General features: G+C 45.3%; 1 protein-coding gene across 2 annotated transcripts in view; it reads left to right on the forward strand.

Annotated features, from left to right (window-relative positions):
• The window catches only part of zgc:110410 (uncharacterized protein LOC553618 homolog), a 62,264-nt gene that overhangs the window by 40,110 nt on the left and 6,616 nt on the right, over positions 1–15,538 (forward strand). For both annotated transcript variants that reach the window (XM_038797901.1, XM_038797900.1), the window contains exons 4-9: positions 11,326–11,379; positions 11,461–11,551; positions 13,096–13,133; positions 13,248–13,335; positions 13,422–13,511; positions 14,516–14,563. In XM_038797901.1, coding sequence (XP_038653829.1) covers positions 11,326–11,379; positions 11,461–11,551; positions 13,096–13,133; positions 13,248–13,335; positions 13,422–13,511; positions 14,516–14,563 — 409 coding nt within the window. The remainder of the gene's footprint in view (positions 1–11,325; positions 11,380–11,460; positions 11,552–13,095; positions 13,134–13,247; positions 13,336–13,421; positions 13,512–14,515; positions 14,564–15,538) is intronic.

The raw sequence follows: 15,538 nt of genomic DNA on the forward strand, positions 1-15,538 counted from the left end.
AACCAGTTTGGGCTCAGGTGAAGAGACCTTAGCTAGGTGCAAATGGCAAAACGCTTTGCATGCTAATGAGGCCATCAGACTTGAACACCCACACAATAGATACATTTGGTTCTGAATGGACACATTCCAATCAAGACCCAGACATCGAGGCACCAGAAACCTCCGAACAAAAGGACATAAGAAACGCCCCCTCCATCACGGAGACCCCCTCGCATTGGGGAATTAATCCAGTATCGATAAGAAATTGATCCAATAGGTAGAGCCCGCCCGAGAAGAGGGAAGGACAACGGAACCCCTATAAAAGATAGGGACCTCGTGTTGTCCGGTCTGTTAAACCTGTGCTCCGGCCCCGACTGACACCTGGTATCCTGACTCCAGCCGTTGAGCACCAGCCGCCGAAACCGTAAGTTCAACGCTCGCTACGCGATCCAAGCCCACTAGACTCCCAAGTGCCAGAACGCTTGCTGAAGGCTGCAGACAAAACCAGGACGAAGGCCTCGTTCTCTGACCTTGCCTGTTCCTGTTAGATAAGTATTCTGTTTGCTTATGTTTAGTTGTAGCTTAGTCTCTTAGTGTGTGTGCATGAGTATTTATTATTAACTGTATAATAAATATTGATCGTTTGAACTTGACTAATCGGTGTATCGTCTTTATTACTTTGAATTTGACCTTGGAATACTTGTGACGTTGCCTATACGGCAGCTGGCGACTCCAGAGCTTAAATAATTACATAGAACAGAGCCTAGCAGTGTTAAGCACACGTCGAACTCGGAGGCGTGTTAATACACTCCAATAAACGCGTTTTACGCCCATAGTAAAACGTGCAACACCTCCAGCTTCCCACTCACCATCACAAACCTCCCCCCCCCCCCCCCCCCCCCCCCCCCGCATCTGCCACAATGCTCTCGACCTCGAACGCCACCTGCCAATTCATCAGCACCACCACTCCCCTCGTCTTCATGTCCAGTCCCGAGTAGAACTCCTTTTCCACCCATCCTTTCCTCAAACTTATCTGAACCCCTATCTTTAACTGCGTCTTTTGCAAAAAGGCCAGGTCTGCCTTCAGACTCCTCAGGGATGCGAACACATGTGACCGCTTGACCGGTCCATTCTGCCCTCTCACATTCCACGTGACCAGCCTGGTTGGGGGGCTCCCCACTGTGGTGGTATGATTAGCATAGCTGCCTGCCATTGGTGCAGAACACCAGCTTACCATTGGCCCTGGTCGGTCATGTGCCTCTCGACCGATTGGTTGAGACCAGTCATGTGACGGCTCCCCGATTGGTTGAGAGGCTGAGTTAACCCCGCCTCCAGGGCGGGGTATAAATACCCAGTACTCCCGGCGGTCGTCCTTATACTGTAATCGACCGCAGGGCTAACATCTAGCTGATTAAAGCCATACTTTTGTACAGCAATTCGTCTCGTGTTCAATTGATGGTACATCAATCACCACCTCCTATGCTGAACAACCATATCCCTTTTTGGGCCATGCCCGACCCGTGTCATGCGACCCTCCTGGCCCACCCTCTCCAGCTGTCCACTGTCATCATTCCCTCTCCAGCTGTGCCACAGCAGCCACATCCTTGTCAGCAACCCCTCCCACTCGCCCCTCCCAAACAAAACAACAACCCCATCCCCTGCCCCAACACCTACCTCCTGACACTGCACTCCCATTAACTAGCCAGTCCAGTTAGCATGTTGGCCCCCGACCAGGGCCTCCGAACCCCTTACCTCCCCAATTGCCCTCCCCCATCTTTTATATTCCCCACACAGAGGGACAAACACCCCGCCGTCAAAACCAGAAGAACATTTCAAGGGGAAAAGTTTCCCGAGAACAAACAAAACAAAAGCCTCCTCACAAACTCTTCTAAAGTTCAATATCCTCCTTCCTCTGCCAGTCCATTGTCCCTCAAACTCCATCGTCTCCTCTGGCATACCAAAATAATATTCGGAAAAGTCACCCAGAGTCAGGCCAGATGCAGCACCCTAAACTTCACTCCCTTCTTGAAAAGGACAGCCTTGACCCGATTAAACCCGGCCTCCTCTTTGCCAGTTCTGCACCCACGGCTTGTTACACTCACAGCTCGTTCCCTTCCCAGGTGTGCTTGGTCGACCTCCAGGGGCCGGTTAAAGGCTCCTTGCCCCATCAACTGCTCCAACACTTTGGCCACATATGTACCAGCCTCCGCCCCTTCGATGCCTTCAGGCATCCCCACAATCCTCAAATTCTGCCTTTTGGAGTGGTTCTCCAGATCCTCCACCTTCTCCTTCAGCCTCTTCTGGGTCTCCTGCACCATCCCCAGCTGCTCCTCATGCTCTTCCACTGCCTCCTCCACTTTCTGGATCACCCAGCCTTGGTCCAGCCTCTGCTCCAGTCTCTTGATACCTGCTTGAATTGGCTCTACCACTTTGGCCAAGGCCTCCAGGGCCTCCTTCCTCTGTTGGCTGAACTTAACATTCAGAAATTCCACCAACTGCTCCGTTGACCACTGGGTGGGCAGAATGGACCCTTTGCCCTCTGTCATCTTTACCTGTAGCGCACCACGAAGACGCTCCTGTTCCAAAAGCCCCTTTCTTCTCGGGCACTGTGCTACCGTGCACAGAGGGCAGCACAGTAGCACAGTGGTTAGCACAGTTGTTTCATGGTTCCAGGGTCCCAGGTTCCATTGCCGGCTTGGTTATTGTCTGTGCGGTGTCTGCACGTTCCCCATGTCTGCGTGGGTTTCCTCCGGGTGCTCTGGTTTCCTCCCACAGTTCAAAGATGTGCAGGTTAAGTGGCTTGGCCATGTTAAATTGCCCTTAGTGTCCAAAAAGGTTGGGTGGGGTTACTGGGTTATGGGGATAAGTTGGAAGTGTGGGCTTAAATGGGATGTTCTTTCAATTTGCTGGAGCAGACTTGATGGGCCGAATGACCTCCTTCTACACTGTAAATTCTATGATTCTCGACCCACTCCTGGTTCGTGGATCCATCCCAGCCACATCAGAGGAGTTACACCTTCGCCAGGCCTTCCATCCAAAACTTCACCCTTCAGACAGGGAAAAGACCAAAAAATACCACCTTGAGTGGGAGCCACCAAATGTGTGACCATGGGCGCAACTGGACGTACGAGCATAGTCTACATGTAAAACTTCCCTTTCTACCAGTGACAATTGACTAATTAGCTGAAGTAGGATGATATTAAAACAAGCAAACTTCATAAATTTTAAAGAGAGAGAAGGAAAAGATTTGCACAGAGCTTTACATGACTAGTGGACATCGCAAAATGATATACTTTTGAAAGATGATGAGTGTTGTAATGTCACTGGATTTGTTACTTGTACAAGGAAAAAAAGAATGATGATACCATCACCAGTGGCCTAAATAAATGAATAAATGAATAAATCTCATCAAACAGCTGGGAAACATTAAATTCAAAGTGTGAGAAATGTATTGAAAGCAATGACTTCCACACAGGGTGCCTGTCCACTTCTCGTTTGATAACACTGATTACACCGATTCCATGGCTCACAGGAATCTGACACCAGGGACAGTACTTATTAGAGGAAGGAAATAAAAGCAGCCTTGTAAATTGGCTTTGCTCATCAGTGAGCTGTGAGTTGTCGTGTAAGCACAGCATTCCTGATACAACCCTTAATCAGTTGGATTTTGATAATCAACTATCACTCAATGATGGGGACCAGTTGGACAGCCTGCCAACAGAGTTAGTCATCACTGCACCTGTGTAAAAAGTAGAAAGCACAAGAGATAAATTACATTTGGGAATTGGGTGAAAATGTAGCAGATGAATTTCAGCCATGAGAAATACATGGTACTTCACACAGGTACAAAAACCAAGCCAGCAAGGGGCTATTACTTTAATGAAAATTAAATAATGTGCCTGGAAAATGGAGGAGATTTGGAGGTCCTGATTGACAATAAATTGAAATTGTCACAATACTCAGCAGCAGTGGGGATAGAAAATCAGTAATTGGTCGCAAAATTGTGAGGTAATGCTGCAATTTTACAAAACATTGGTGTGACCGCACTGTGCACTGTTCTGGTCACCTCGGTATGAAGAGGGTATCGCAGCTATTGAAAGCTACACAGGAGGGGAAAAAAACCCAGAATAATTAAGGGAATGGAGGGATTGGATTACAAGTGGCAATTATCTAAATTATGCATGCTCATAGGAAAGGAGGAATAGAGAAGCCAGAGAGGTGATACAATTGCTGTTTTAGGATTCTAAAGGACTAGAAAATGTTAACCATGACAATGTGATTGTTTCACCCTATGCAGGACAGAGGAGACAGCCTGTGTAGGGTGACACAGTGGTCAGTGATGTGTTGGGTACTCTGGGTCTGTGAGGACTGTGTTTACCAGAGCAGTAACATAGACAGACTACCAACACTTGTAGAAGTACAACTATATTTTATTTAACTAAGAGCTGTTAAACATACTTGCACTGTGGGTCGACACTATGTTAGATTAACTGAAGACCTATGCCTAACCTGACCAGTCTAAACTGTTAGCACATGGTAGAGGTTTGTGCTACTGACTGCGGGCTCTGTCTGTCTCAGAGGCTGCATCCCGAATGAGTGGGAAAACTAGTGCCCTCTGGCTTTATAGTGACCGTGCCCTATCTGGTGATTGGCTGCTGTGTTGTGTGTGTTGATTGGTCTTGCAGTGTGTCAGTCAGTGTGTGTCTATGCACCATCATACACTTATGTGTGTATTATGACAGTCAGTAGCGCCAGGGACCCGGGTTCGATTCCTACCCTCGGTGGCTGTGTGGAGTTTGTACTTTTTCCCAGTGTCAGTATGGGTTTCCACCGGGTGTTCCAGTTTCCTCCCACAGGCAAAGATATGCAGGCTCGGTGGATTGGCCATGATCAATGCACAGGGTTATGGGGTAGGGCAGGGGAGTGGGTCTAGGTAGAATGCTCTTTCGCAGGGTTGGTGCAGACTCGATGGGCCGAATGGCCTCCAACTGCACTGTTGGGATTCTATGGATCAATGGAAGTAAATTCAAATTAATGTGATTTAAAAATGGCCTGTATATTTACTGGGGTGGGGTCACATTGGCAGAAATCTGGATTTCCTTCCTTGTATGTAGTGGAGTTTTAACTCCATAAGTGTGCGTCCTTTGACCATGATGGGTTTCCCAATTTGATTTGATAGAGTTGACTTCCATCCATCCAGACTCATAGAACAAGACACAGGACCCAAGTAGATCAAATCCATGACCCCAGGATTCCTGACACCTGGGTGTTTTGATTCCAGAGGAGCAGGGCTATTCCTGACCCCTGGCTTTTTGATCCTAGTCGGAATGCTGAGATTGGCCCACGTGGGGTCCATTTCTTCAGAATCTAATCCAGCACAGAAGGCTGTTGGCTTTGTTGCACTGGTTAGATTTCCACAGTTGCAATCAAGATGCCCGCGAATCAGCCTTCATCAGCTTCCGCCTCCCAATGTTCAGACAGCTTGTGGTCACTGGAAAGTAACCATACATCGCTGGCCTGATATTCGGGAAACTGCCATGCATTATTCATTCTGCTGCAATCACATCTTCTGCAGGCTTTCGCTCCTCTGCACAAAGTAAGTGTGTACTGGGAGAGAGTGGCTACCCTCTGAAGAACTGGCGCCTGACTCCTTAGGGGCCCCAACAACTGTCTTAGAGTAGAGACACAACAGGGTCACATCATCCCCAGGGCAACTACATGACAAGCCATTGAGTTGCTCAAAATGTGCTTCAGATGTCTCACTCGCTTTTATTATGATTCCCTTTTCCTGACCTAATGAGTCCATCAAATCTTTAGGCCTGAAACCAGGTTCCGGTTATCACACTTCTGCTGTTCACAGCCTCTGCTGCTTCCAGCCACTCCTGCTTCATTTCGATGGCCCCTCCTCCCATCCGCCCTTCTGGCCTTGCCAACTCCAAGGAAGAGTCAGTGAACTGGTGGCCAGTCCTCCCATCTCTCCTTTCCATCTTCATGCCTTCATATAGCTTCGGCAGCGAGCTTTCCAGCAGCCGTTCAGACCCCTGCGGGATCCCTTTAAATTGAGAACTTTCATTCACAGATTGTGGGTCATCATTATGCCCCTGCTCCATGAGAAGTAGAATGCTGAGTTAAACAACCACAACAAAGTCCACTTCAATTAGCAACAGGTTCCTGACCTGCTGCCAGCTGTCACATTGCGGGCAGATCAATTCTATTACACTTCCACCCATAATGTGGAAAGTGAAGGATGCTTGGGAGGGACAGGTGACTTTGGATATCTGGTTCCCAAATCTTTCCATCACTGGGACTTTCCATGTACCATTTCTGGAACTGTTGTAGATGAAGTAATATAGATTGTTTGTAATAATTATTCAGTGTTTCCATTAGCAGTGAATCAAATGTAACATTAAACCGAGAGCCCTCCTATTCTCTCAGGTAGATGTAAAAGGTTGCATGGCACTGTTTTGAAGAGGAGCAAGGAAGTTACCTCTGGGGTCCTAACTATTATTTATTCTGCAATCAAGCATCAGAGAACCAGATAACCTGGTGATTATCACATTGCTGGTTGTGGAAGCTGACTGTGGGTAAATAGCTGTCCTGTTTCCAACAATATAATAGTCCAGCACTTCAAAAGCACATCATTGGCTGTAAATCACATGGGGAGATCCGAAGGTTGTGAAAGGTGCTATATAAATGCATGCTTTTTCTCCTATGCTGCAGCCACCAGGAGGGTAGAAGGTGAACTAGATGGACCGTGGTCTTTTCTTGTCTCGCATTTCTTATATTCTTAATCACAACGATTGACGGAGAGTCAAAAAAAAAAGAATGTAAAAATTCTCCCGTGGCTTCCCGAAAGACTTGAGGTAAAGTTCCTGTCTGGAACTCATACAGACTGTAGCTCCCATGTTTGATTCTCACTCTGTGACGATTTGGGGGAAGGCGGGATCAGGGTATTGAATTTGTTTTTTTTTAAATATAATTTTTATTGGAATTTTTTACAGAAAATATAAAACGTAACGACAAACAATGAAATGCAACAAAATAACCCATAATAACTGTATCACCCCCAGACCGTATCGACGCATGTATCCCATCCCCCACCCCCCCCCAACCCCAATGAACAACAGAAGAACTTAAAAATAAATTTAAATTAAATAAACAAACATAGTCATCGTCCCCCCCCCCCCCCCCCCCCCCCCCCCCCCCCCCCCCCCCCCCGGGTTGCTGCTGCTACTGTCCCTGTACCCTATCGTTGAGCCAGAAAGTCGAGAAAAGGTTGCCACCGCCTAAAGAACCCTTGTACCGATCCTCTCAGGGCGAATTTGATCTTCTCTGGCTTAATGAAACCCGCCATGTCATTGATCCAGGTCTCCACGCTTGGGGGCCTCGCATCCTTCCATTGTAGCAAGATCCTTCGCCGGGCTACTAGGGACGCAAAGGCCAGAACACCGGCCTCTTTCGCCTCCTGCACTCCCGGCTCCACCCCAACCCCAAAAATCGCGGGTCCCCATCCTGGCTTGACCCTGGATCCCACCACCCTCGACACCGTCCTCGCCACCCCCTTCCAGAACTCCTCCAGTGCCGGGCATGCCCAGAACATATGGGCATGGTTCGCTGGACTCCCCGAGCACCTGACACACCTGTCTTCACCCCCAAAGAACCTACTCATCCTCGTCCCAGTCATGTGGGCCCGGTGCAGCACCTTGAATTGGATGAGGCTAAGCCGCGCACACGAGGAGGAAGAATTAACCCTCTCCAGGGCATCAGCCCATGTCCCGTCTTCGATCTGCTCCCCCAGTTCCCCCTCCCACTTAGCTTTCAGCTCCTCTGGTATTGAATTTGTTGATCAGCCATTATCATTTTTTTCCTTTTGTTTAAATTTAGAGCACCCAATTTTTTTCAAATTAAGGGGCAATACACATATTTGGGTTGTGGGGGTGAGACACTGGGAGAATGTGCAAACTCCACATGGACAGTGACCTGGGCCGGGATCATCATGAGGCAGCAGTGCTACCACTGCGTCGCCATGCTGCCACATCAACCACAATCATTATGAATGGCGGAGCAGACCCGAAGGGCCAAATGACCTCCTTCTGCTTTTATTTTCTATGTATGATACATATCAGAGAAATAGGCCATTTGGCCCAATCACTTAATGCGAGAGTTTATGCCCCACTCAAGCCTCTTCCTATCTTTTTTCATCTAAGTCTACCAACTAAACATCCACTTCTACCTCATGTGTTTACCTAGTTTCCTCTTAAATTAATCTATATTGTTTGCTTCAACCACTCTCTGTGGTAACGAGTTTCACATTCTTTTTTAAAAATAAATTTAGAGTACCCAATTAATTTTTTCCAATTAAGGGGCAATTTAGCATGTTCAATCCACCTACCTTGCCCATATTTGGGTTGTGGGGGCGAAACCCACACAGGCATGGGGAGAATATGCAAACTCCACACGGACAGTGACCCAGAGCCAGGATTGAATCTGGGACCTCGGCGCCGCGAGACTTCAGTGCTAACCCACTGCGCCACCGTGCTGCCCTGAGTTTCACATTCTTACTACACTTTGTGTAAAGAAGTTTCTCCTGGATTCTTGGTAGTCATCTTATACTGGTGGCCTCTAGTGATACCCTTCCTCACAAGAGGAAACATTCTTTCTATGTCTGCTCTATCAAAACCTGGCAGCATTTTGAAGATCTCCAATATGTCAACCCTCAGGCTTCTTTTACAAAAAAAAGAGACCTGGCCTGTCAATGCTTTCCTGATATGCACATCCAGATGACTGAGAGATGTAGCTTCATTAAAATATTTAAATAAGCAATGCACCTTCTGGGAGGGGGATAGATTACATAATATATAAAAGCAAATTACTGTGGATGCTGGAATCTGAAACGTAAGAGAAAATGCTGGAAAATCTCAGTCTTCTTGTGAATATTTTCACGCAACAATGACATAGGGACCCGGGTTCAATTCTGGCCTTAGGTGACTGTCTGCGTGGAGTGTGCATGTTCTCCCCGTGTCTGCATGAGTTTCCTCGGGTGCCCCGGTTTCTGCCCACAGTCCAGATATATGCAGGTTAGGTGGATTGGCTAAAATTCCCGCTTAGTGTATAACAAAATGTGGAGGTTAGGTTAAGTGTTGTTAGGGGGAATAGGGCGGGGGAGTGAGCCAAGGTAGAATGCTTTTTCAGAGGGTTGGTGCAGTCTCGCTGGGCTGAATGACCTCCTTCTGCACTGTAGGGATTCTATGGAATGTGAGAACACAATTTCAAAATTTGCAGTGGTCAGTGGAAGTATTGTGAACTGTGAGAAGGATAATAAGAGACTTCAAAAGACATAGACAGACTGGTGGAATGGGTGGACATGTGGCAGATAAAAGCGAATGTTGAGAAGCGGGAACTGATTCATTTTGGTAGGAAGAACAGGGAGAAGGAATGTAAAATAAAGAGTACAATTCGAAAGAGGGTCCAGGAGCAGAGGGACCTGGGGGTGTAAGATTTAGACTTAGATTTATTGTCATGTGTACCGAGGTACAGTGAAAAGTATTGTTCTGTGTACAGTCCAGTCAGATTGTATCATACATGAAAAAACATAGGACATATAATAAATACACAATGTAAGTACGTAGACATTGAGTGAAGCATACGGAATGTCGTGCTACTCAGTAGAGAAGATGTGTGGAGAGATCACTTCAGTTCATAAGAGGGTTATTCAGGAGTCCGGTTGCAGCATGGAAGAAGCAGTTTTTGAATCTGTTAGGGCGTGTTCTCAGCCATTTATATCTTATGCCTGATAGAAGAGGTTGGAAGAGAGCATACTCTAGATGGGAGGGGTCTTTGATTACGCTGCCTGCTTTCCCAAGGCAGCGGGGGATACAGACAGACAGTCAATGGATGGGTTTGCGTGGCTGTGTTCGCAATTCTCTGTAGTTTCTTACAGTCTTGGGCTGAGCAGTTGCCATATCAAGTTGTGATGCAGCCAGATAGGATGCTTTCAATAGTGCATCGGTAAAAAAATGGTAAGGGTCAATGTGGACATGCCGAGCGGCATGGTAACACAGTGGTTAGGACTGTTGCTTCACAGCACCAAGGTCTCCGATTCGATTCCCAGCTTGGGTCACTATCTGTGTGGAGTCTGCGTGTTCTCCCTGTGTCTGTGTAGGTTTCCTCCGGCTGCTCCAGCTTCCTCCCACAAGTCCCGAAAGATGTGCTTGTTGGGTGAATTGGACATTCTGAATTCTCCCTCCGAGTACCCGAGCAGGTGCTGGAGTGTGGCGACGAACATAGAACATACAGTGCAGAAGGAGGCCATTCGGCCCATCGAGTCTGCACCAACCCACTTAAGCCCTCACTTCCACCCTATCCCCGTAACCCAATAACCATTCTTAACCTTTTTTGGCGACTAAAGGCAATTTATCATGGCCATTCCACCTAGCCTGCATGTCTTTGGACTGTGGGAGGAAACCGGAGCACCTGGCGGAAACCGGGTGACACAGGGAGAGAACGTGCAGACTCCGTGAGGGGATTTTTTACAGTAACTTCATTGCAGTGTTAATGTAAGCCTACTTGTGACACTAATAAATATTATTGTTATTATAATTTTCTTAGTTTCCTGAATAAATCTCTAAGTGTTGTATTTTCTTGGCCGTAGCATCGACATGGGTGGACTAGCGCTGATTGTTGGTGATGTGTATATCTAGGAATCTGAAGTTGTCAACCATCTCCACCTTGGCCCCGTTGATGCAGACAGGGGTGTGTACGACACTTCGCTTTCTAAGTCGATGACCAGCTCCCTAGTTTTGCTGACACTGAGGCAAAGATTGTTGTCGTTGCACCACACCACTAGGTTCTCTATCTCCCTCCTGTATTCAAACTCATCATTATTTGAGATCCGACCCACAACGGTCATGGCATCAGCAAACTTGTAGATGGAGCTGGAGCCGAATTTTGCAACAGTCGTGTGTGTATAAGGTTTGAGGCGGCACTCCACTTGGGCCAACTGTTCCTAGTTGACCTTTGACAAACTGCTCACCTTTGTTCTGCTATTCACACATTTTAATCTCTTTATATGCCACTATCAGCCCTCTTTTTAGCCTTAATCACTATCATTTACATTCCTTTTATCTTTGTCCTCGTCATCTTTGTCTATCTCCACCTATCGCTGGCCCCCTATCCAGCCACACCGCTCCACAAGTGTTTCCAGTACTTGCTGTTCCATTTTTGGTTTTGTGTTGAGACATGCTGCTGCTACTTCATTAAATATTTCTAATAAGTAATGAAATTTGCTGTATACATTTTGTGGGATAAAAATCTATTCACTAAATGTCTCCTTGTTTAATTTACTAGGAAAACCTTGAATGTATGGGCAAGAAAAACTTACTGGTTTACATACGCTTTGTTGTAAGTACCTTTTAACAAGTTCTGTCAGTTACTTTGCTGCTTATTTTTAGTATCTCTAAAGTGCCTTTCTCTCCGTTGCAGTCCAGCCCTCTTCGTTTTAATCATTATCCTGTCTTGCTGCGGTGGTTTTCGACGTAAAACTCCATGGAACTTCATGCTTCTTTTCTTATTTGTAAGTTATTGCACAAAATTAATATTAGTTTTTAGTATTGTATTTAGTTGAATATAACTTTAGTCTATAGCATCTTCCTAACCATGTGGAATTACCAAAGACCAGAAACGAAACTGGACCCACCATATAAATACTGTGGCTACAAGAACAAGTCAGCATGGCAATTCTGCAGAGTGTAACTCACGTCCCGATCTCAAAGCCTGTCCACCATCTACAAGACTCAAGAAAGAGCGTGATGGAATACTCTCCACTTGCCTGGATGAGTGCTTCTCCAACAACACAAGCTCAACACCATCCAGCATGAAGCAGCCCACTTGACTGGCAACACATCCACCACCTAAACATTCACTCACTTCACTATTTATGTACAGTGGCATCAGTGTGTACCATATACAAGATATACTGCAGCAATTCAGCAAGGCTCCTTCGACAGCACCTTCCAAATATATCACCTTCCAAAGGACTAGGGCAACAGATACATGGGAACACCATCACCTGCAGGTTCCCCTCCAAGCCACACACCATTGTGACTTGGAAATATCTCGCCATTCCTTCACTGTCACTAGGTCAAAACTCCATCCCTAACACCACATGGACTGCAGCGGTTCAAGAGGCAGCTATTTTTTAATAAATTTAGAATACCTCATTCATTTTTCCAATTAAGGGGCAATTTAGAGTGGCCAATCCACTTACCCTGCACATCTTTGGGTTGTGGGGGTGAGACCCGCGGAGCCACGGGGAGAATGTACAAAAGAGGCAAAATTTTGAGGGCAATTATTGATGGACAATAAATGCTGACGTAGCCAGCGATGCCCACACCTCGTGAAATAATTTTTTTTAAAGGTGTTTAAGTTGCAGCTACCTGTCTGTTCAATCCATGTCTAACAGTTGGCAAGTGTCTCTGTGGGTGGGTCAAGGTTGAGTATATCACTGTCATGCAGTCTTGCCCTGTTAAAAAAACTTCCTGAGAGACAGCAGATAAAAAATAATTTGCAACCTGGGTTGATAGTAGCTGCACAATTGAGCAAAATTAATTACAAAAGATACAAATCTAGTGATGTTCCATCGTTTAGATGCTTTAATTTCCACCTTGCATTTTGTCTAATTTTCATACCTTCATTTAAGAGCTTTCTTGTAGCCATTCAAATTCAGTGGTTAGCACTGTTGCGTCAAAGTGCCAGGGAGACCCAGGTTTGATTCCCGGCTGGGTCATTATCTGTCGTGTGTCATACCTCTTCCGCTTGACAGCACAAATTGGTTGCACCGATTACTAGTTGAACCCAGTACCTGATTCCATGTCAGTCCTGAAAGACGTGCTGTTAGGACTATTTGACATTCTGAATTCTCCCTCAGTGTACCCGAACAGACGCCAGAGTGTGGCGACTAGGGGCTTTTCACAGTAAGCCTACTTGTAACACTAATAAAGATTATTATTATTATTATATTTCTGGGCACTTTGTCCCTCGGGAGACATAAACAACATTCATATTGATCCAAACCCTTCAGTAAATGAGATCATTGTATTATATTCCTTTCACCTGCAGACTATTATAGAAGGCTTGCTGTTGGGAGCTGTTTCAGTGTAAGTCTTTATTTTGCTTGAATTGCATCAATATACAATATTAAACAAACACATGGATGCCTTTTTAACTTGAATCATTTAAATTATAACTTTTTTGTCTTTAATGCTCCTTAGTGTTTATGGTGCTGATGCAGTGATGTGGGCTGTTGGTGCTACTATATTTGTGTCAGTTGGACTAACATTGTTTTCCCTGCAAACCAAGGTACTGTTTACAAACTGCATCAACTTCCTTTGACACCAGTTTGCTCATTGCTGTATTTCTGAATAGTTCAAACCTTTTGTTTTCAGTGGGACTTCACCACGGGAAGTGGAATTTTATTTGTGGCACTACTGGTTTTAATGGCATTTGGAATTCTGTGTGCCATAATACGATCATTTGTAAGTCCTTTTAAAAATCTTATGATTACATTGCGAAGTTTAATTTTAGAAAGTTCAGGTGAGGCATGGTGGCGCAGTGGTTAGCACTGGGACTAGGGCGCTGAGGACCCGGGTTCAAATCCGACTTCTGGGTCACTGTCCGTGACCAGCACATTCTCCCCGTGTCTACGTGGGTTTCACCCCCACAACCCAAAGATGTGCTGGTTAGGTGGATTGGCCAAGCTAAATTGCCCCTTAATTGGAAAAAAATAATTGGGCACTCAATTTTTTTTTAATTTAGAAAGTTCAAAATTGTGTCCTTGATAATTTCTTGCAAAGGGATCATCACTTACTGATCCGCTGAGGACTGCAGTTGGGGAGGGTGGTGGGCAGGTCACCCCCATAATGTGGGGGGCGGGGGGGGGGGGGGGTGAATCATATTTCAGGAGGAGATGCTGAATTGCTTTGCAGGGGACTTAGCCATTGGACCTCAAAATGGCAGCCCAATAGCAGAACTTCCTAGGGCATCCCTCGCAATCCCTGCTATGCAAACATTTGTATGGTTAAGGATTGAGAATTGCTTCCTATAACAAGTTTAGCCTTTCAGCTATTGAGAAATCAATAATGTAGATCTACACTGAAAATTTGATCAAGACATTAAGTATAAAACTAGAACACAAAGGTTTAAAATAGTTAAATGTGAATAATTAGAAACATTTACCAATTTGCTGCCCAACTGCAAACATTTTGTGACCAGGTGCACACATTAGGAAGTTGAGCACAGATGTCAATGGGTCCCCACATTTCTTTTACCCATCATAAATTTCCATTGAACTCTGCAACATTATACACACCAGCGGACAAAGTCCCACACTAATAGTAAAAAGTTATTCATTAAAACGGCCCCACCAATCCCATTATTAGATTTATGGAGTATACTGATTAAAACATAGTGAGCAATGAATCATTATATTCAGACAATGTCCATCAATTTGAATTTAAATTGTTTTACTTTTTACCTATAGTGGCTCCATATTGTTTATGCCTCCTTGGGAACGTTGCTCTTCTCCATTGTAAGTATTTTTGACATCTTGTCTTTTCAGGTCATGTATACGTTATGTAGGTTTTCCTCATAATTGGGTGTGATAAATATGGCTTGCTTCTTGTGACACGGGATGAAATATTTCTGTAATACTCCTGATAAAAAAATTGTTGCCAGGACGTTCTACTCTGAGCACTGCTACATTGGCCTTCTTAACTATGCTTGTTTCTCGGTCCCATTCTCTGGTTGTCATTTCCTCAACTCCTGTATTCTCCCTTGTAATTTCCGTTGCTTTCTCCCGACAGAGTTCATGAGAGTTTCTTTATGTTACTGATTTTCTTCAAGTATTGTCCAACTAAACCATTTAGGATTATGTTTATTGAACCAACACTTAGTCCTTGGATTGTGATTAGTTTATATGTTCAGCAGTAGTGGTGAATGTAATATAGATGTATATATGTTAATTCACACTGTCTTTGTAAGCGCAGTAGCGCTATCCTACCACTAGGGGGAGAAGCGCTGGGAGCACTCAGGAACTTGTACTGGGCTCCACCCTTGACTCCGCCTACGACTCCTCCCCCTAATGCAGCTGTATAAATACCCTTGTACAGAGTCAGCCTGAGTTCACTACGAGTTCATAGACAGGTAACAGGCTGGCTCTGAAGTAAGTCGATTAAAGCCTAGATTCACATCGGAATCACGTGTCTGGTGAATTGATGGTTCCATCACAGTATGCCCCTATATCTATTCCACATGGCCGCGATTGAATTTCCTTCCGTGCTACTCTCCTGTCAAATGGATTTAACTTCTTGCATTTAAATGACTTGAATTTAAATAGTATTTTTAGTGTAATAAAATGTCCCCAGGCACAGGGGCACTACCAAACATATATGACACCAAACCACACATAAAGACTTTAGGGCAAATAACAAAATGATTGGTCACAAAGGTTGTATCTTAAAAGGAGGAAAGTGAGATAGAGGAGGAATTCCATAGCATAAGGCCT

This window comes from Scyliorhinus canicula, chromosome 5, assembly GCF_902713615.1.
Source record: "Scyliorhinus canicula chromosome 5, sScyCan1.1, whole genome shotgun sequence".
Classification (NCBI taxonomy): domain Eukaryota; kingdom Metazoa; phylum Chordata; class Chondrichthyes; order Carcharhiniformes; family Scyliorhinidae; genus Scyliorhinus; species Scyliorhinus canicula.